The sequence below is a fragment of the Mus pahari genome, chromosome 2 (assembly GCF_900095145.1).
Source record: "Mus pahari chromosome 2, PAHARI_EIJ_v1.1, whole genome shotgun sequence".
Taxonomy (NCBI): Eukaryota; Metazoa; Chordata; class Mammalia; order Rodentia; family Muridae; genus Mus; species Mus pahari.
Genome location: NC_034591.1, coordinates 120,181,040 through 120,203,336, shown reverse-complemented (window position 1 = coordinate 120,203,336; position 22,297 = coordinate 120,181,040). Strand labels below are relative to the sequence as shown.

General features: G+C 38.0%; 1 protein-coding gene across 6 annotated transcripts in view; it reads right to left on the bottom strand.

The window, feature by feature from the left end:
• Chl1 (cell adhesion molecule L1 like) overlaps positions 1-22,297 on the bottom strand; it is a 203,281-nt gene that overhangs the window by 38,783 nt on the left and 142,201 nt on the right. For 5 of the 6 annotated variants that reach the window (XM_029535338.1, XM_029535337.1, XM_029535340.1 and 2 more), the window contains 5 exons: positions 21,588-21,635; positions 19,693-19,813; positions 13,684-13,868; positions 7,306-7,437; positions 208-348 (listed from right to left, as the gene is read on the bottom strand). In XM_029535338.1, coding sequence (XP_029391198.1) covers positions 208-348; positions 7,306-7,437; positions 13,684-13,868; positions 19,693-19,813; positions 21,588-21,635 — 627 coding nt within the window. The remainder of the gene's footprint in view (positions 1-207; positions 349-7,305; positions 7,438-13,683; positions 13,869-19,692; positions 19,814-21,587; positions 21,636-22,297) is intronic. The other variant, XM_021190755.2, reaches the window with a different exon arrangement.

Genomic DNA, 22,297 nt, shown 5'->3' with positions numbered 1-22,297 from the left:
CCTTTTTTATAAAAGACAACAGATAGTACCTGAGGATAGTACCTGATACCCGTGGTTGTCTTCTGGTCTCCACATGAACACAAACATATGCATTCCCACACCAGATCTAACACCACTACACCACAAAAAAGCAGGTACTTGTGACTTTAACATTGAGGATTTTCCTTCAGAAACCAGCCAGAGAAGCCACAACTTGGGTATGCTCACCTACAACATCAATATTGGCATTGGCCAAAATGGTTCCGTGAATATTTGAAGCTTCGCACTGATATACACCAGTATGATTTGGCTGTAAGTTTGTAAAACTGATTTCCCTGGGGGACATAACGTCACCAGGAAATGGATGTTCTGAAAGAGAAGAGAGAATTGTCAGTATGATAAAGAGCAGAATATAAAATATTTATGAACCATTTATTAAATGTGTCACACAGTATCTATATTTTAAGACCAATTTAGGGTGAACAATAGTTCACTGGTGTCATCTTTACATTGCGCTCAAATCTACACGGGTGACTTTTCAGACCCTTTTGCATTTGCCACATCTTTTCAAGTGATACTTTCAAATAAATATTATGAAAATCTGTGCTGCCCTACTGCCTATCACTATCCCTAGCCATAATATGATTGGAGGTGATCTGTTTGACATCTGAGTCCTACTGTGAGCTGACTTACACACAATTCATCATCTGCATCTAGATATTAACCAGTGCAGAGCAAAATAAGTGGCCCTGATTTCTCTCTGGGCAACATTTTCCTGCCTCACTTTCCCACCTTTCCATTATTTTTGGATCTATGCTATTATGTTGTATGCTTTGCATTATCATTAGCCACTTCGAGTATGTAATTCACAAGACTTAATCCTTCCTTCTTTCCTCCTCCTCCTCCTCCTCCTTTTCTTCAGAGTAATTGTCAAGTGTGCAACATTTTAACAATGAAATCTAGTCTACTTTCTTCCTTTGTGTAGTGGTTTCCTTTCTCCTCTGTGGATTCTGGTGGATTTTTACTCACCCTTGAAGATTTGGAGCTAGCAACAACGGATGAGCAATGAGTAAAGTCTATCTTTCAGGGCATGGGTTACTTCACTAAATATTATATTTTCTAGCTACATCATTTACCCATAACTTTCATACTTTCTTTTTATTTACAGTTGAATACTATCGCGTAACATACATGCACCACACAGGCATCCTATATTTATCAGTTGAACTACATTTATGTTGTTTCTGTTTCCTATCTGTTTGTGACTAGAGATCAATCCTAGAAATGTTTTACCCAAGAGACACAGAAAAGATTCAACAGCTTATATGTTGAGTGAGTGTGTGTGCATGTCCAAGTGTGTGAGTGTGTGTGTGTGTGTGTGTGTGTGTGTGTGTGCATTTGTGTAAAGTGCTAATGACTAAAGAAGGATAATGACTAAAGCACCTCTTAATTTAGGAGCAAGGGGACAACAAAAATTAGAGGGAAATCATGTAATAACATTTTATATACTCTACTATTGGTCCTGAAACTATCTTTTGGAAATTGGAGCACCTAAACTTTTAGTGCACTTATTAAGAGCCAAAGAATTCCACTGGATATGTACCACACATTGTAACATTGTCTCTGTTCATGACCTCTAATATCAGCATTTGCAAGGCTTTGTAAGCATCAGTTTCAGAGAAAAATGAATATCCAACAGCACCTGGCTCTCAATCCCCAACACTTGCTATGCTACAACAGAAAGGCAGTAGGAAGAAAAATAATTTGGGACTAGAATTGTTGAGAGGAAGGACAACAATTAAAAAAATTAGTTTAAAACATATAAATAAATAATTTCTTTCTCCTTGTATTTCCATCATACAAAATAACAACTCCATTAAACTTTTTGTTTGGGAAAACAAGAACTACTACATATTGGGAGACATTTTTATCCATTCTTTTTTTTTTTCTCACTAGAATTATAATGTGTGTATTCCTCCGGACCACCGTGACGTCTGTTAAGATATGTAGTGTGTTCTCAAACTCTAAAGAGCAGGCATCTCCGAACAGTGACTAAATATTTGTGGAAACATCTGAAATTAGGATAAAGGATAACATTTATTCATCAACGTTCCCTGTCAGTTGGCAGATAAATAGGTCCTGATTGTCATAGAACTATGCCTGTGTGCCTCACCTACAAAAAACCCCACTCAGGTGTAAGTAAGCCTGGGGATTTTGAGGTGGAGAAGTTATACTGTTTTCTAAGTTGGCTCCATGTAACTACACTGTTTCATGAAGATCAGAAACTCTTATCTGGGTATAAAAACAGAACAGTGAGAAAATGGCCATGTTTACAGTGATGTCATCCATATAGATGTAGAAAAGAGCCACAGGGGAAGGACATGGACAGCCTGTAATAGCTCTATAGGCAATGGAGATAGAAATAAAAGAGAGGGGAAAAGAAGGAAGGGGGAAGGGAGAGAGATACTTTGATTTCTTTTCTGTGATCTTGCACTGACCCTCTAACATATAGAATTATGCAACAGCAAAATTGTACAAGCTCAAGCTACCAAATTTTTGATAATGTTTTATAGCAACATCAAAGAGCTATCACAAAACTTAGAGATAATTTATCAGCTACCTCTTCAGAATTAACACGATGGATAAGCTTCTAAGTTCTTTATGACCAATCATAAAGGACATCATGAGGTATTGAGTCACTGATCTCATCCTTTATCCCTATACTATTACACAGAACTTAAGGCTGGCAGAGCTAACCTTATCACCAATGTGTACCACCTTGCATCACAGGCCCATCTTGGTCTGAGCTTCAGATCAACATAGCATTGCAAAAGAAGAATTAAGACCATATCATCCTGTGTAGATGAAAAACAACTAGTCCTCAATGAGCTCTCGTTCTGGGAAAGGGTAGAAATTGAACAATACACTATACTCCGCCAAAAGGGAATTTATCAGGAGGATCTATGATAGGCTAAGGTTAGCAGGTGGACTTCCTGGAGGTGACCCACTGTTTTTGCATGGTCTGGGATGGATGAGCTCAACGGCAAGGTTCCAAAGAGACTTCACCTCAGGATTACTTATTGCAGCTGATATGCCTTTCCTGTCATTATGAAATTAATATAATAATCCCTGGACATTAGCCTACCCTATTGATCCAATTTCCCACCCATTAACATAAACATGAACATTCATGATTTAATGTAGTTTAGATGAATTAATGATTCTATAGAATTCCAGATCTGATTCAAATTATTTTAGGAAAAGAGTTTTAAGAGATGGCCTTAGCTGTTTTGCTAGAAAGATGTAATAAAGTTAGAATCAAGAATAGAACACACCTACTCCTCAAAATCGTAAGTAAAGGCTGCATAAGACGTACAATGAGCTCTCATAATCACAATAAAAAGAGAAATAGGCTTTGAACAAATTTGTGTTCAAGGAAAAACATTATGTCCAAGGAAGAAGCCACAGGTGTTGCTTTGAAATTATAATGAGTAAATTAGAATGAAACACTGCTTTGAACTTGGTATCAACACTCTTCTGAGACTTGCATTTTATGTAACATTTTATCTCTGAGGTAATTTTCTAAAGAAATTTTTTTTTCTAAGAAGGTATAAAAAGGCCAGATAAAGGGAATAAAGTTGTTGATAAAATGGTTTGGCTTGGGAGCTCTGCCCCATCCATCCATCCATCCATCCATCCAACCATCCATCCATCCATCCAAATGTATATGTCTGTTTGTACGTATATGGAGGCATGCGTGTAGGTATGTAAGAATGCATGAATATTTGTGGAGTATATGAGACAGGTCGTTGGGCCCAACAAAAATGTGAATGTGTTAATGTGTGAATGAGAATGTGAATGTAAATGTAAATGTATGTATGAGTGTATATGTGTCTGTGCATATTTGCCTATACAAAGCATCTTAATTCTCTTCGTTTCCTTCCGCTTTGGTTCACAGAGTTACCCAGCCAGACCAGTGAAAGACTTCTGGCTGTCTGACTAGAGGAGGCAGTGCTAGCAATAAATCTCCTACCTAATCACCTGCTGTAAGCAACAAGTGCCAATAGTTCTAAAGGCCTGCAGCTTCAGGCCTCAGAGTAACTCCAAGTCAAGATAGGAATAAGTAATTACAGAAAGTCACCCTACTCTCTCACAGGACCGCATCTTGCCCCCACCAATGCTCTCCACAGAGTACCCAGCTCAGAGCTAGGATTCTGACAGGAATTGTTCTAAAGTCTCAAGGAAACGTAACTTTTAATAGTTATCTACAAAAATACACTGGCCCTGACATATTCTCATAATACTTCCTCGATGTTCCTCTTTCATAAGTTCAATGAAAACAAGACAATATAATCAGAGAACCTACTACTCAAACTTCCTCTTTTTTCTATGCTCCGTTCTAGCCCTGAATTTACTTGTGCTGTGTCTTCAAGTAAATACTGTAATTCCAGTGAGCCTTGTCATTGTGTCTGAGAAGTGAAGATTAAAGAGATCTGTTTTTCCAAGGTGCCCTCAGAAATACTGCATGCCCTCACAGAGAAGGTTACATGGATAATCAACCACTGGAGTCACTTTTATTGAATTTTGAAAAAAGATTCACAAAAAATATGATTTCCTAGAAATGTAAGTCCAATGAGATTTTAAATTCTTTGTTAGCCAAGCCATCACCACACAGTGACCCTGTGGCAAGTAATAGAAAAAAATTCTGTGCTCAGGAGCTGTACAAACTGCAAGGTTTGTTCTCTACCAGTCTGACTGGTTTCAGTCTTTCCTCTGTTACTGGCAAAGACAGCAATTCCTGTCTTGTCCACTAAGAAATCTGTTGGCTATACTTTGAAATATCTACTACCTGACCACTATGACAACATGTCTAGCCCGAGGACTCTGTATCATTTAGTCACCTTTTTGCAGTCATAGAGTTAAAGGCTGCATTCAAAGACCAGAAAAATCCTTTAACACATAAATTACAAGGACTGGGGATACAGCTCAGTAGTAAAGCACTTGCCAGGCAATCGGAACTGTGGTTCAAACTCTAGTACTTCATAAACAGACAAACCATAACATTTCTCACTCAACCTCTTCTATCAAAACCCTATATGGTTGCTCATCTGTCATCATTAAAATCCCAAGACCTTGATCAGGCCTTTTCATTGTCTGTGCTCTGGTGCCTTCATCCAGAGAATAATTTTACCAGCTGACTCATGCCCTTCCATACCTTGGGAGTCTTTTCCTGTACTCTTCTCTCCACTCCACAAGCACTCACAGACAGCTGATGGCAGCTGACTTCCTTCCCCTTTCCATCTCTCGAAGTATGAACTTTTATAACTGTAAGTCAACCCTGCATCTCGAACTTTACACTCTCCTTAGTACCAACCTACTTCTTATGTATGAATTTCTCAACAACACGACCTTTCCAACTATATGTCTTCTCTTGCCTTTTTATAACTCACTGAATCCAATTAGTGCTGTCAGTAGCTGGATAGGGGCTTATCCACTGATGCTTGGCAGCCTGCCACTTTCCATACACCAAAAGAAACATGTTTTCTCTCCCATAGCATCCATCAAATACCAATAACTTCTCAGCTTGGGGTGGTGCCTCATAAACCTCCCACACCCACCAATGCCCAAGTTTTGATGGACAGATCTCAAGCAGTTAAAATACGTGCTGTGAGTTCCCGGGTGCAATGGCTAATTCCTGTCCAGAAGACAGCATTTCATAGCACTCCTCCCATCCCCCAGCTCTTATATTGCTTCAGCTCTGTCCTCTGTAATACTCCTTGAACTTCCAAAACGGATATAGTTGTCCCACTTAGGGCCGAGGACACATTGTCAATTACTCTCAGCATTTGCCCAGTTACAGGACACTATATTAACTGCTGTCTACTGCAAACAGAATCTTTTCTCAACAAACCAGAGACCATCCCTAATCTTCAGGGTGCATAAAGGTGGCTGCTTTGGCCCCACCCTTAAGTTACTTCAGTATTAGATGAATGATCCAAGTAGCAGGGCTTGAACTCCTCACCCTCCCGTACCCACCTCCCATGATTGCGGTTTTAAACCAGATCCTGTGCAACCCATTCTCGGAGTGGTGTTTTTCTCAGGCAATATAACAAACCCCCAAGTCACAGCTATTCTCATCTCTGTTTTGTTTATGATAAAAAAAAAAACAAAACAAAACAGGTTTTAGGAGGCTCGGTTCCAGTCCCAGTCCCACAGTTAGCAAATATTAGGATGGCTATGCAAACACAGGCAGTGCGGCTCCAGAGTTCATAAACCATCCAAGAACTCCACAGATAAATTATGACCTTAGGTAGCTGGCTAATTAATCTCCTTCACACACGACCAACTACCACTGCTACCCTATTACAGCTTGGAAAACTCATGCTAAGATGATCCAGTGACGAGTTCAAGGCCACAGAACTGGGAAGAGTTACAGCCTAGCGATGACTCTGGTTTATGAGCCACAAGGAGACATGGATAATATGTGGAACCATGACAAATAAATGGGAACCGTACACCTGCATTTCATATCTTTTTCTCCATGGAGCTACGTAAGCAGAACATATAACACAGGTTCTGACCTTCTGCCTGAACAGATTGCTTCAGAATAGCCTCAGCTCTGGGTTCAAACGAAAAGCTCTAGGGTTTGGAGACTGGTGAAATGAGGAAGCGGGCCCCCAGGCCTGGTCCATTTCTGTTTTTCCTTGGGTACCAATGTGGACAAGACTCAAGGGGATGTTCTAGTGTTGTCAACAGCAGCCAGGGAGCTATTGTGTCATGTATAGCTTTGGGTACCACATGTGTTCTGGCCACAACATGGAGATAGAGTGTGACCAATAGATCTAGGCAGGGGCAGAGACAAGAACTGAGGGTGTTACATGGGTGCAAGAAATACCAATTTGCAACTGAGGCTTTCATCTCCTGGGTTACTCATTCCTTCTCAAGGGTAGGAGCAAGGGTTGGTTTGTATTAATCCTCTTTCTAATTCAGTCATTAGGTCATTACTTACTTTATTATACAAATAAGTATATGTAACAATATGTAGCTACACACACACACACACACACACACACACACACACACACACACACAGTTAAGTTAGTATATGCATAAACACTATCCATGGCTCTTCCACTGTGTTGGTTGTCAACAATCAAATTACCCATAGAGAAGCACCTGATGATTTTCTGGCACTGTATTATGCTAACACAGCCCAGCCCATCTACTTCATACGTCACCAAACTGTGATCATATGCGATCCCATTCCATTGTTGTATTTCCTAGCATGTCATTCTCAGGCCTTTTGTTAGGTTGTTTTTAACTCACTTTCAATTGGCAAGCCATTGAGTCTCCATTTGATTGTGGGTTGAGGTTCTCCTTCTGCTTCACACAACAAGATGCCACTGCTCCCCGTGCTGTACACGGCACTCTCGGGTTTCTTTTTCCAGCGTGGAGGCTCTGAAGACAAAACAAAGAAATTTCCAGAATGGTTCTGCATAGCCAAAGATTCAACCACTGTAACAGGTCTGCATTTCTACCATAAGCCAGCAGAGGGCAGACACTATAAAGTATTCCATAGCAACTCCTGTGGTTAGGTTCTACAAAGCAAGATGGGTGTATTTGTGTGTGTGTGTGTGTGTGTGTGTGTGTGTGTGTGGTGTGTACTTACATTACACTCTGAACATGTATATAAATCTGCATACCAAAAATATACAGCTGTCTTAGCTGTATATATTTCTCTTACTGGGGGAGGGCTAAGCAGATGGGAACTCATTTAGGGCTGGCTACTGTTTCTTTTCAAGCTGAAGCTGAAAATGGGGGATGTGCAGGAAATAGATTCAGAGAGGTTTTTAAACAACAGTAAAATCTGTGAGACCTTGTTCCTTGATTATTGACTCTAGCATTTACATATCATATGCATAGTAATTTGCATAACTTATTAACTTGGAAAACATAATTTGCTTTGTAAGAGATGTTCTTCTTGCAAAAGGGCAGAAAGGGAACCTGAGAACATTTGACATTTATTTTTGGAAACAAAGCAGAAAAATCAGGGACAGATGATCTTCATCTTCTGATGTATAAAACCTCAAATGTGTAACTCTAAATGGAGTCTCAGAACAGGGAAAGACAGTGTTCTCATTGTACACATTACTGTCACATCTTGTCACCATCAGGGCATCATGACAACAACAGTGAATATAAGACTAGAAGGATGCATGAATATTATTATTTTTGTTGTTACTGTTATTGTTGTTTTGACTGTTTGCTAACATATGTAGCACTTTCTTGGATACCTTACCCATAGAGGACAGAAGAAGGCATCAGATTCCTTGCTTGGGGTTACAGAGAGTTGTGAGCCACCATGTAGATGCTGGGAACTAAACCAAGGCCCTTTGAAATAGCAGCTGGTGCTCTCCTACCACTAAGCCATTTCTCCAGACCCGTGTGCATAACTGATAATTAATCTCACAAGTGACTTAATACAATTTTAAACTAGTAATTCCCATCAACTTTAGCCTGCTCATTTCCCTGCAAGATCTATGGATTTTTGTGTTGATTAAAAAAGGAAACTTTTTAAAAGATATGAACATGTATAAAGTGAAAATATCTTTTAAATGATTTTAGTAAAAGAAAGAAAAGGGATTACATGGGAAAAATTAAATTTATTAAAGGGTGAGGAAAAACATACAAACAGGTAATTCAGGCAAGTCTATGTGATACAAGAAACATACCTATATAATCTCCCAACAGGGTGTAGGCTCAATTATTAATTTTCATGTTAAATGCCTGTGTGTATAATAGATTACTCTAAAAATATTGAGTTCCTTAACATAAAGTACAATGGTCTAAATTAGAAACTGAGTTACATTTTGAAGAGGAAGACTGCCTATAGGACACTGTATTTTTAAAGGCTTATTTTGTTTATGTATCAGGTATAGGTACCTGCTCACCATGTGTGTTAGGAACCAAACATAGGTCCCCTGGAGGAGCAGCATATGCTCCTAACCACTGAGACATCTCTCTAACTTTTCAATTTTTTTCTCAGTCTTTTTATGCAACCATAACAACAAAATTCAATATGTGCAAGTTACAGGGGGGAAATCCACATGAATATGTGTACCATAATGATTATAGTAGAAACCGTGACTGTTCCTTTCCAAGCAGATAGAAATAAAGATCCTGTAATGAAAATATCATTTTATTGCTTCTGTATAATAAAAATCAATTTTCCAATCCCTATCTTCAGTCAACGAATTTCATTAACCTTTGGTATGACTATACCTTTGCACACATATATTAAAGAGATATTACTGTAAGAATTAAAGGAAGGGGTGAGGTATTGCTTCATCTAACCTTTGACTTCATGGAAATAATACTGAGCTTTAGAGAATTCATCTAATCTTTTTGAGGGTCATCAGAGAAAGAATTCTCATTTCCTGTTCTTGCCAATCCATGAATCTCAGAACAGAGTCTCTGGGGAAACAATAGAGGCATGCAAAGCTATAGAGGAAGTCCTCATGGACAGGCATCTTGTGAGGGATAACTAGGAATCAAGGTGAGTTCAGCTGTCCAGTTGAGTCTTTGCCTTTCCAACCCCTCCTCTCCTCACCTATATCTATCAACTGACGCAGGAAGTTTCAAGTATTTTGTAGTTCATAGCAACCATCCCTATTCATTAGCTTGGTCCTTCTTCATAAGTGTTAAAAGCACTTCTACATTCATGTAGATGATTCTCTCCTTTTCGCCTTTTAAGTTTCTGGTCCTGAACAGATGTAAACATTGTCATGAAACTTGAGAAAGATTTAATACCTGCCTATGACTATTGAATGCAGTTCAGGCTGAAACTCTCACTGTTGACTTTGCAAGTCAGCAGAGAGAGTTCTTAGAACAGTGATCTCTAGAGAGCTAGGGTTGAAGCTTGTTGTCTTGTTACTTCCTGGCTCCGACTGTCTCTAAGTAGATGCATATGGTGGGCTTTTAAATAGAACTTAAAAAATACCTGAAGACTTCAGTAGAATAGACATAAGAAACAAAATAAAACCTAAAGCTTCTTGGATGGGAAATAACCTTCACTGTCGGGTCATTGAGTATCCCACAACATGGATTTAATGAACATATTATTTATTTGACTGATACTGGGTTCACAAAGACATTGACATGAGCCAGAGGACCTGAGTTTGATGAGAAACTCAGAGTGGCTGAGGTGCAGGACCAGAGAATTGACAGAAGTTTCCAAAAGCTCACATCACACAACTGTGCGATGAGTAATTTCTAGTCAAGGGGTTAGAGAACAAACATAAAAGAAAATACGAGTAAAGCAGGGGAAGAAGCCATGGGGTCCCACTCTTTTCTCCACATGCCTGAGATACGTGTTAGTTGATAAAGGTGCTTCCACTAAAACTTCACCCAGTAAATCATAAAAAGAAGCAAAACGCAAGATGATAAGTTCAACTTATAATGTTCAAAATGGTGATGTCAAAGCATGAATCCTGACAACATTATAAGCAAGCTAAAAATGTTTGCTATGAGACCTAAAACCAAACAGAACAGGAAATTTGGTATCTATGAAACATCTAACACAGTGAACATTTTTAGTAATTTTTTTTTTATCTCAGAGATCTACTTAATATTTATACTCTTGATTTTCATGGAACAATGTCTCATTTACATTAGGCAGGCTTCTGCTTCCTGTATAGCTCAGGATGATCATAAACTGTTGATCCTCTTGCTTACACCTCCCAATTTCTCAGAACCATCAGACCCAGTTTCTGTGGTGTTGGGGATTGAACCAAGGGTCTTGTGCACAGTAGGCCAATATTCAAACAACTTCTTGGGAATGAGTTCATTAATTTAAAATAAGGTATTTATGCTATCAGATATTGGGCTGGTTTTCAATGTGTGACTTTAGATACTGCAGGGTACTCTGGATAATATTAAGGACTGCATAGGTGTGCAAAATGATTTATATTATTTTTCCTAAATTGAACAGCCTAAAATGATTCCGAATTGGGCAACATAAAAATTGTTGGTAGGACATTATTTTCATTCTTTTCTTATCACTTTAAGTGTTACTGATATACTGATGTCTGAAATGATGTTTTATATGACATTCTTATGCATTATTATTATTATTATTATTATTATTATTATTATTATTAGAGTGTATCCATACTATGGTGTACCTGGGGCAGACCCTTTTAGAGAGTCAGTTCTCTCCTTTTATTTTTATGTAGATTCCAAAGATATAATTCAGGTCTCTTTTGGCACTGGGCCACTTCACTGGTTCTTAGCTGTGACTGTATATATAATAATCCATAATGTAGGTACCCAGAAATTATAGTAACATCTAATGATGATATCAGCCATTTTTCATATACAAGATAGACTATTTGAGTTGCAATCTGATTGCATATTTAGGCTATTTTAACTTAATATACAGGTTGATGGAACTTGAGTTTCAAAATAGAGATGAAAAATGACAGATAGGATAGGGTACAAACTATGCTTGTGCATAGCCCCACAAGATACTTTCACAATGGACTAGAAGATCTAAATACATGAGAGAATGGCTATTCTGCCACACGACAGTCCTGATCTAATTTGGGTTTCTAAATAGAAGAATGAAAATGAAGAGGAAAATACAAGGAGACAAAGAAAATGTAATAAAGACGGCCTCCCATCTCCTGATAATTCGTGATGTTTATAGCTACTGTTTTTACCCTCTAGGGAGAAAAACACTTCTTGATGATGCTCAACTGTTCCCACGCAGGTGTGAGGAGAAACTGAAACATGCATCTGAGTGCATGTTTACTATTTTCTCACAAAAGTGAAATTATTCAATATTCTTCATTAAAAATAATATTTACATCTCAGAACCACTAATAGCTACTTTATAAATAGTGGAGATAATTTGTTCAAGAAACCTATATCCCTTTGGAATCCTACAGTCAACATTTTAAGTTGCATAATTAATTTTACTAGTATAATAATTTTTTGCAACATTTGCAGTTCCTTTTGAAAGCTTTAGTCTTAATAGTCAAGAAAACCGAGGCCAGATTGTTAAAATATTCAGCTACCGTAGCAACACAGCAGCCATCTGGAAGGATTTTCTAACAGTCAGCAACTCAGGGTAAGAAGCGGCTAATAATTATGTATGTCTGGTTCAAGTGTGTGTGTGTGTGTGTGTGTGTGTGTGTGTGTGTGCTAGGGAGGCACCAGGGGCAAGGGAAAATATCTCCATCAAAAGATGCAGCCAAATTATAGACAAGTGTCAACTGATGTTTAAAATTATAGTGAGATCTTTCAAATTTCCCTAAATGTCTTTTTGAATAATTTATTGTCAGAGGAATATATTATTATCGATAGATGTTGATGTTAATATCTAACATTGTATTCTCTTCTAAAAAGATTTGCCTTGTTGGTTCTAACAAAACAAATTCCCGCTCTTTTAATTTTCCTGTTCTCTCCTTAACTAAGAAAATAGTATAGAAAGGGTTGAGAAATTGTGTTAGTCCAAACAGACTTGACTCAGTCAATTATTGAAACATTTACTTGTGAGTGCAATTTGCCTCTGGAACTCTTTTCTCTTCCACTAATTAAAACAAAAGGCCACCACGGACATGCTGCTTGCACAGAATGAAGCTTTAAAAAGAGAACTTTATCTGAATATTAATGGAGACCCTATAGCTCAGGTTCATGAACTGGCAGCCTGGGAGAGATGATCCTCCTCCATAGGTAAGCCAGCACAGCACCAAGTACAAAGGTCCAAGATAGTGACTACTGCGTTATCTTACTGCCACAGTTACTTCAACCCCAGATAGAAAGCCTGGTTGTGACTGGATCCTCAGGAAGGAGTCTGTGTCAATCAAATTTACAGCAAGCTCAAGCAACCTCAACTCCAGCACTGCAGCCACAGCCTGGATAACTAATTACTGTGAATGCTACTCATGAGAGTATGCCATCATCACCAAATTTCTTTTTTCTTTTTTTACATTTTTATTAGATATTTTCTTTATTTACATTTCAAATGTTATACCCGCTCCTAAAAAAAAAAAAAGGCAGAAAATCTCAATTGATCAGAAGAGTTCAGTTTTTATGGGTAGAAGATGAAAGTAATATAGTTTGATACTATTTGATAAAAAATATTAGTATTTGTACTATGTGGTCTCTTCATATTTCACTCTAAGTGATGTATTGAGTACCAGGGTACAGAACAACAACAACAAAAAGGCTCAAATGAGGAAAAAAATGTAAGACAAGTCATCTGACTGTGGTCACAGACACAGAAGCTGAGTGACAAGATTAACAAGCACTCCCAACCTCCTTCCAGGGTCCTTGCGGTAATGTTTGATTTTACAAACATGACCTTATTTATGAGCATCATGTGTGCGTTATAATAAAAATCATTTCATGCAATAAATCCTTACAGGAGGTTAGGTTTAATGGCGGTTTAAACTGGCCATGGAAGTGGTGTATGTTTAGAGACTAAGCTCTCTTCTTGACATTTATGCCTTCCGTGTGGTTTGGGGAGATAAATTATGAGACTGATTAATTAAGTGTAGTGTTACTCAGTGCCCACACTACAACTAAAACTTCAAACCAATGATCAACTTTAACACGTACATTGTTGAAGTAAATGTCTGTGATGGTATGCACTTATTTTTTACTCTGAAGTAGAAACATAAATGCAAATGGAAGGCATACCTTCTACTGTGACGTGAAAATCATGACTGGCTTTCCCCAACAAATTGTTGGCTGTACAGCGATAATTTCCTCTATCCTGGTAGGAGATGTTTTCTATCTTCAATGTCTTTTCATGAATTTCAATTGTTGCTCTTCCCTCTGGTAATTCACTACCCAGTTTGTTCCACTGGACACGTGGAGTTGGTCTGCAACAAATGTAATTAATGATTAGATAAATAAATATCAATTATAAGTAATATCTTATGGCTTACCTATTATCATGCTGAATTCACATATGCACGAAGTTTTATCAGTTTTACCAATGGACACACATCAAGTTTGAACAAGCATGTTTCATAAGCTCTTTTAATGGTCTACTCCCTAGGAATCTTGTCCGTTCTGTGAAGTAGGCTAACACCATGTGAGGGCTGAATCAATGAAGTTGTATGCAAAATGGATAACTGAAGTCCAGAGAAACAATGTCACAAGGTGTTTGTCAGGTGTGAAAATCTCCCCTTGGTCAGAGAGCAAACAGCTCCTTTCCCTGTGTGACTTCCCACACCATGGCACTGCAGCCAGCAGAGGCAGGCAACAACTTCCCCTTGAATCCTAATGAAACCAATTTTGGCTAGAGTGGATGAGGAGTGCAGCCAAGTGCGTGGGCTGGAGGAGCAGCTCTTTCACTTCAGGACAGCTTGGAGTGCCCAGCACAGACCTTGCTTTCCTGCTCTGCAGAAAGAGAGGAGACAGGAACCCGGAATTTAGCTAATTCCGGAGCATTAGGGAGATTGCTTCACAAGATCAAAACAAACAAAAGCATTACAAAAGGCAGGGATAACTTTACCACATGCTTCACAATGAAGGAAAACAGAATCTAGGGCCAACATGTGAGGAAAACCCCCTTCTCATAAAAATGAGGGTGGAAAAAGTGATATCCAATGACTACTGTGACTTCATCGTGTTGCTCATAAGCAAGAGTAAGTGACAGACAACTTGTTTTTTCTTCTCCTACAAGATTGGAAAACACATAATTCTGATATTTACCCTATTTCTGGTTTCTAGTCACTACTCTGAGAACAATCTAAGCATGATATGGATTATTGTTATTATTTTATCACTAGCAAATCCAATCTCCAAGAAGGTAAATAAGACTTAGCAGATTCAAATTTACATTGTTTTCTTAGTGGGTTCTATATGATTTCTGCTTTTCATAAGAGTCCATCCATCTTAACGGCATACTCTTATGCTTTGGTCAAACTTTCCATTGGTCAGCAAGTATATAATAATTTTTCAAAATTTATTTTTATTTTATGTTTATGAGTGTTTTGCCTGCATGTATGTACATGCGCTACACGCCTGTCTGATGATCTCGGGGCCAGGAGAAGGCATTGGGTCCTCTAGAACTGGAGCTCCAGGTGGTAATGAACCACCATGTGGGTACTGGGAATCAATTCAGGTCATCTACAAGTGATCTTAACCACTGAACTATCTTATCTTCCCAGCCCCAATAATTAAATTAATGTCTCAAACTCTTTATTTCAGTTATTTCAAGTTACTTGCTCACACCGATAATGAATAAAATAGCTCAGTTATTAGGAAACAATAACATTGGAGGTAAATATAAAGTTCTTCTTTTTTACAAACATTTGCTATTTTCTGTCAAAACTAAAGGGATTAACCTCACAGTTTTGTAACAATCTCCTTTTTGACCAAGCCCAGCACCCACGCGTGGCAGCCATCCTTCGGAAATGGTCACTGCAGTCAGACAGACACATATGGGAGTATATTGATTAGCAGTTGAACACTACAGAGCCTGTCACCAAGCAGTGGTTGGATTCAGAATCTCCTACCTGCTTGCCTTTCATACCATCTGTCAAAATGGCCTTCTGCCAAGCGACAGGCTGCCCTGGGCCTCAGTTCCTCTCCCACAGATTTTCATGAGTCTGCTTTAGCAATGCAAGCACCTCACTTTCCTGTATTTCATCTTTTATTTCTGTTCTTGAAAAAAATAATCATTTGTGTAACACTCTTCACTTCTTATACACAAATTAAATGATTTAAATCTGATGAATGTGACATCACAGGTAGGGATAGTTTATTCAGCTAGGTTAATATCCCTTCTATTCTGGACAGCTCTGTTTCGTTTGATTCCGTATTTTATTTTTAAGGAGCATTTGCTAACAGAGTCTGAACAATGATAGGTTGAGGAAACATTGAGCTATTTACTGATTTTTTGTCTGCTTTCATAACTTCAAATATTTGTTTCATTTCTTACGGGGGTAACTTTTCTTCTGATCCTTGGTGAAAACTCTAGGATCTAAAGAAAGCTTCTATCTATCCTTAAATTCATGATGACTCTGCTTTCATTTCACACAGCGTGAGTGTGAATTATTAAAACAGCACATTCTCTCTGTCAACAAGGTGGCAGGGATGCGAATATATTTCTCAACTAATGAGAGTTAAAATATCAGTTAACTCTTCGCCGTTTCCAGGATATCGATAAGCTCCCAGCTTTCCAACACGCATGTGTCTCTGGAAGCTTCCCTGACTTAATTAGTAGTATAAGCGTGTGTGTGTGTGTGTGTGTGTGTGTGTGTGTGTGTGTGTGTACTGGGTTGTGCGTGTTAGTGTGCATATATGTGCACACAAGCACAGGTCAGAGGAGGACATCTGTGTCTTGTGTTCTGGTCTCTCACTTGCTACACTTCTCCTCACTTCCCACCACACCCCTGCCCACTGCTAGGTGAGCTTGCATCCAATCTGACTTTTTAAGTCTGAAGTCCTCAAGCTTGCAAAGAAAGCATTCTTAGCTAGTAGCCAAACGTTTTTATTGTCATTATTTACTTAGATGTATGGTTAATGTAACGACCTCAGAGCAGATGTAAGCGACCTCCTCACTGTTTTCCTTGTTTCAGCTGAAAGGGTTCATTTGGTTAATATAATGCTGATGTGAGTTATTCCTAGAGGGGTTTAAGGTTGGGGGTAGATAGAGATGAATGGGGTTCGGGTTCCATTCAGCTTAGAAAAGCTCCTGTGCTTTCATGTGAGGACTGTGGGCTTCATTTGCCTAACTTGCACATGGGAATACTTAACAGCCAGGGAATGTCAGGAGGAAACCGAGTTAATGATGTATGTGACAGAATGCTACCACGATAATTAGTGATTTTTACTTTATTACTCTAGAAGTTGTGTGATTTTAAACATCCCTGAGATATATGTGAAGTCCTTTCAAAAACTTCTTCGAGCCGGGCGGTGGTGGCGCACGCCTTTAATCCCAGCACTCGGGAGGCAGAGGCAGGCGGATTTTTGAATTCGAGGCCAACCTGGTCTACAGAGTGAGTTCCAGGACAGTCGGGGCTATACAGAGAAACCCTGTCTCGAAAAAAACAAAAAACAAAACAAAACAAAAAAAAAAACAAAAACAACAACAACAAAAAAAAACTTTTTCAATAATATTGTTGGAGATTCAACAATGAAGATTCAAAGGAACACCAGAAAGAATGGATGACCCAACTCAGACCAATTATGGGGAGCAGAGGGGAGTAATCTCTTCTTCTAACAGACTATCAGGAGTCTTTGTGTTGCAAAGAAGAACAACTCTTTGTGGATGTCCATTGCCTTTTTCCTATATGCCTTCCCTAACATTCTAGTCTCTACAAGACAGGTGGGGGCACCTTTGTAAGTGGAGGACAGTCTGAACAGATGCTAGTCACCTCCAAAAGTAAATGACAACATTGGCAGGCAGTGACAGGGAAAGTCTCTAACAGGTTTGACTGACTTGAAGAGTTAAGCTGAACAAAGGCTGAGAGAACTTAATGTCCACCACTATAAATCCATGCTGACAACAGGGGGAGAGCCATGAGTTTCAGAGAGGGCAAGGCTTTGACCTTCTCAGATAAAAAGACAGACCAGTGCTAGAGAGAAGGCTTATCAAGCAAGAGCATGTGCTCTTCTGACAGATGACCATGGCTAATTCTCAGCATCCACATGGTGGCTCCCAACACTCTAAATTTCTCTCGCCTCTTCTTGCCTCTGTGAACTCTGCACACAGGGAGTGCACAGGCATACCCACAGTCAGAATACATAAAATAAAAATACAGCTTATAAAAGCTCACAGAGACCTCTTTCTCCAGAGAGGCCATGTGACAACATATTGAAATAATTTATCACTGAACATTGGTGATTTAAAGCTGATAAGCAACCTGGCTGAAATAAGAAAGGGGCGAAGTATGGAAGTTGTACAATAATTAAAATCCTTCCTTTCCTCACAATCTAATGTAAAACAGGTCATTTAGACTTTTCAGTGAATTTTGAACAAAGGTGGTTTTTATGTTTTATTATTACTCTTAATAACTATTTTATACATTTCAAATCCTAGCTGATTAAAAAGACATATTTGCATATTAAATGAATCAACTGGAAGATGGAATGCCTTTCTCCACAGCATTACTGATGCAAGACTCTCAAGTCAGCAGGCATACTTGTAGAAACAATGAACTCGTATGACCAGGGCCCCAGTTACATGAATGTACAAGTCATTCAGCAAAGGCAAGAATTTTCAAAGATGACAAAAGGTCAACCCGTAGGGTTTTGGTAAGAGAACTGAGACAGGACTCTGCTGTTGGAGATGTGAAGAAATGTCAGTGGACCAGCTTTTGATGTGTGCTTCCCCTAAATCTCATCATCTGGACAATATTTTTTTTTTTTTGCACAAGTACGTATTTTATTTTATAAAATTAGAGTGTTGGAGTGAAATTTTTATTTACTGTGTAGAGACTGTTTCTGTATTATATTAATGCTGATTTCTGAACCAGCAGAGACTTGATTACAAGCCGAACTTTGGTATTGTTAAGCATCTCTTGTCTTGGTGTTTTGTAAACACTCCCTCTCTTCCTTTCCGATTGGTAAAATAAAAAATATGGTGGCCAATAGCAAAGGCAGGAGGTAGAAGGTGGGACTTCTGAGAGGAGATAAGAACTCTGGGAAAAGTGAGATGTGGTGTGTGGGAATGAAAGTTAACTAACAAGTAAAAGAACTTAGAATAAATAGGTCAAAAAGTGACGAGATAGCTGATAACAAGCCCAGCTGTAAAATCTAGGGATTCGTAACAAATATAAGTCTCCATGTCTTTTGGGGGGAGTTGGTTGTCCCATACCATAGAGACCTTTGGAAATTAAAAGGATGGTAGTGTAAAAGAACAAATTCTAATAAGGCTACCGAAAAGAGGAGCCCAAAGAATTGGAATTTTTCCCAGGAATCTTATGAAGGAAAAGGGAAAGAGGCCAGCCACAGGGTAAACTTGTGTTCCCTGGAAAGAGATTTCACACAGTTCTAACAACTTGTCATACCACTTTACTGGATGAGACTGAAGTCCAGGCAAATGATTGATGAGGCAAAAGTATGTGGGACAACACTTTGCTGTGATTTCTTCACCGTGCACATCCTTGGACCCCCACTTAAACTTTAATCACACTCCGCAATCAGAAGTCGGACCTGGGACGGGTCTCCAAGTCGTTTTATCCCTCTGCCCAATATGAGCATGATGAATAATTTTTTCCTGTTTTCCTTTTTAAATTAGACTCTTTTAGATGCCTTATTGAGGATAGGTGGCTGGACCTCGCTTGGGGCTTAGGGCATAAGCTCCTATAGCACTATAGCAGTGGAGCTAGCACCGTACAAAGAAAAAAAAAAAAAACGAGTAGAAAAGAAAGAAAAGCACCACTTAATAGTAGATGAGTGGCTACTAATGCACATGCGCTAAGGAAAGCAGTAGCTCATCCACTTCACTAAGGTTTGCCTTGGTCCCTGCACTGCCGATGCCACAATGAAGAGAAGAACCTGTAAGTCAATTTCAATTGTAACCTTAATTCTGTATAAGGAAGCAAAAAATGTGTTTCTCTGGAGAAACACAAATGATGTTTATAATCTTTTATTTATTTATTTTTTAAATTAACTTAAGAGCATGCATACAGCAAAGTCTTGAGTTCTAAGTCGTTAACACACTAGATGGGATAAGGCCAGGGTACTCACAGGCCCTCTGCGAAACATTCGAGTAACAGGGTATCCCCTTTGAGGACAGTCTTTGTGGAGAAACTTCCCATTTGGGCGGGAGGCAACAGAAGTTTGGGTTTCCTTTGCTTGATGGAATTTGCTGGAAAAGAAAGAAGAGTCAATGCCTTTCTTAAAAAAGGTTGTAACAGTTCTATGGTACCACGCCATTCTTAAAGCACGATTTTACATGCTTTTGTGTATATATTTTGGTGTGCTTTTAAAACAGACTTCTCTTATCCAAGGAAGCATGTGCCTCTGTTTCTTTACCAATGTTTTTAAATGTCACGATGTAGACCACCTGTGCCTTTTCAGAACCTGACGCCTTCCTTACTCAAGACGATTTTGTGAAGACACGCTCATGTTAACTGATAGTCTGACTTGGTATTCGATTGTTTTACCATACCTTGCCATTTTGATAATTATATGTCTATTTAATTTATTGATCAAAGTATTAGATAGGAATCCTTCTAAAAATATAGCTTTCTTCCTCTAGGACTTTATTGAGAATTCAGACTGAGGAAACTCATAGTAGACACCAGGCAGCCATGAATTTATTTAGCTCTTCAGTAAATTTCTTCTAATCTCAGATCCTTAAGGATACCAAATGCTTTAGAAAATGATCCATAATACATCTGTGTTTAGAAAGTATTGGTTAGAAAGTTTCATTTATTCTTTTATTGGTAATTTTAAGATATAAAATATAATGGCAAATTAGGACACTTCATTCACACTATATTTTGATTTCATTTCCAAATGTGAACATAAATTGTTTTTCATATTCAGTGACAAGGTGATTTTATCTTTTTTAGGAAACAAAATAGCTGGCTTTCTATTATCAGAAGAGAGGAGTGTAAAATACAGGAAGCCATGTGCGATCTGCTTTTCACCGTCTTGCATGAACTTATATACTAGAAATGATTTTTGAATATGTACTATATGCCATGGATTTTTTTCAGTACTTGAAGTCATATCTGTAGATTACTAATCTCACAGAAAACGATGTTGGGGATAAGACCTCGTACATGAGATGCCCCCCAAGCGACGTGCTTTGTTCACTTGTGATGAGACCACCAGTATAGTAGAAATCTCAGTGACGCCACCAGTCCACATAGTGTAAGGAGTAGGTATTTCATTTGAGTGTAGTTTGTAATGTAGAAAACAAGTCCATTATGTATGTATGTTTAATTCAGGTTAAAACTCAAGCATCCTAGATAAAATGCAAATTCTGATAGATATTTGATAGAAAAAAATGAATAAGATATAAAGGGTTTCATAGACAAAAAAATGGAGACATACTAAAAACTGCATTCTTTCTCAGTGATATTGCTTAGTGGTTTTTAAACTGTTCTGACAAGTCTTGTAGGTATAAATGATTCACTTAACTTTCTTAAACCCAGAGTTTTTCTACTTTTCTTGATATTAACCATTTGCTTTCTCTTTTGTTATTTAAAGCTATCAATTTTCTGTGCTATGTGTGAGCTATTAGAAAAAATATCAAAGTAATACACCATTACATACTTACACTTACAGTTATACTTAAAACTACAGATATAAGTTTATATGTTAATTATATATGCTCATATATAATTAATTATATATACTACTTTTTATATATGTGTTAATTAGATATAATAGTATGTTACATTTAAAGATCACATACACACATATATCCATACACATACATATATACATACACATGTACTTATCTCTTTACATAAACTCTAAAGTATTATGGATCATAAAACCTTCTATTCTAAAGTGTTACTTGACAGAATACTGTATTTCTAATAATTATTATAATAATTATAAAATGAGATGACCATGTATGACTAAAGTAGAACTATATGTTCAAATTCTACATATGACCAACTTACCCTGGGAACTAATTTCTGTGGATGAACTTGAATCACTAGCATGCTTTACTGAAATAAAAAAGATGGAAGAAACTAATACAAACATAATGGTAGATGCTGACATCAATAAAGCATGAAAACCCATGGATTTGTTTCTGGAAAAATTACAAGATGAAGAACAGCCATGACCATTTGAGTACTGTCACTGGGAATAATATATATATATATATATATATATATATATATATATATATATATATATCAAAAAGTTGTAAAGTAGACCCACAAACATCATATGCACACAAAATTTGTGGAACAAATTAGACAATGAAATGGTCATACTAACCTTCTGCTCTACCAGGGTCAATTACTCTGCCTGGGAGCTGCTGGGATTATCTTTTGCCTTTGAATCTTACCACTTTGTCTCTCACTAATTACTCCTTCCCTTTTGGGAACCCAGACATGCATTTACAGCATCAAGTAGGAAACAGAAAATCAATTCAGATAACTTTGCCAATTTGGGAAGGACAAAGAAAAAGCTTGATGGGATTATATAAAAAAAAGAATATAAATGGTGATTTTCTTTTGACTCAATTTTTGTCTCCATCATTTTCAGCCTGCTGATTTATCCAAGGTCACGGTGAGCCCATGCCCAAGATGTGCTTTGTTCTCACTGAAAATGAGTAGATCCTGCAGACGTGAAATGAAGCACATTTGTACTGTGAATTGAG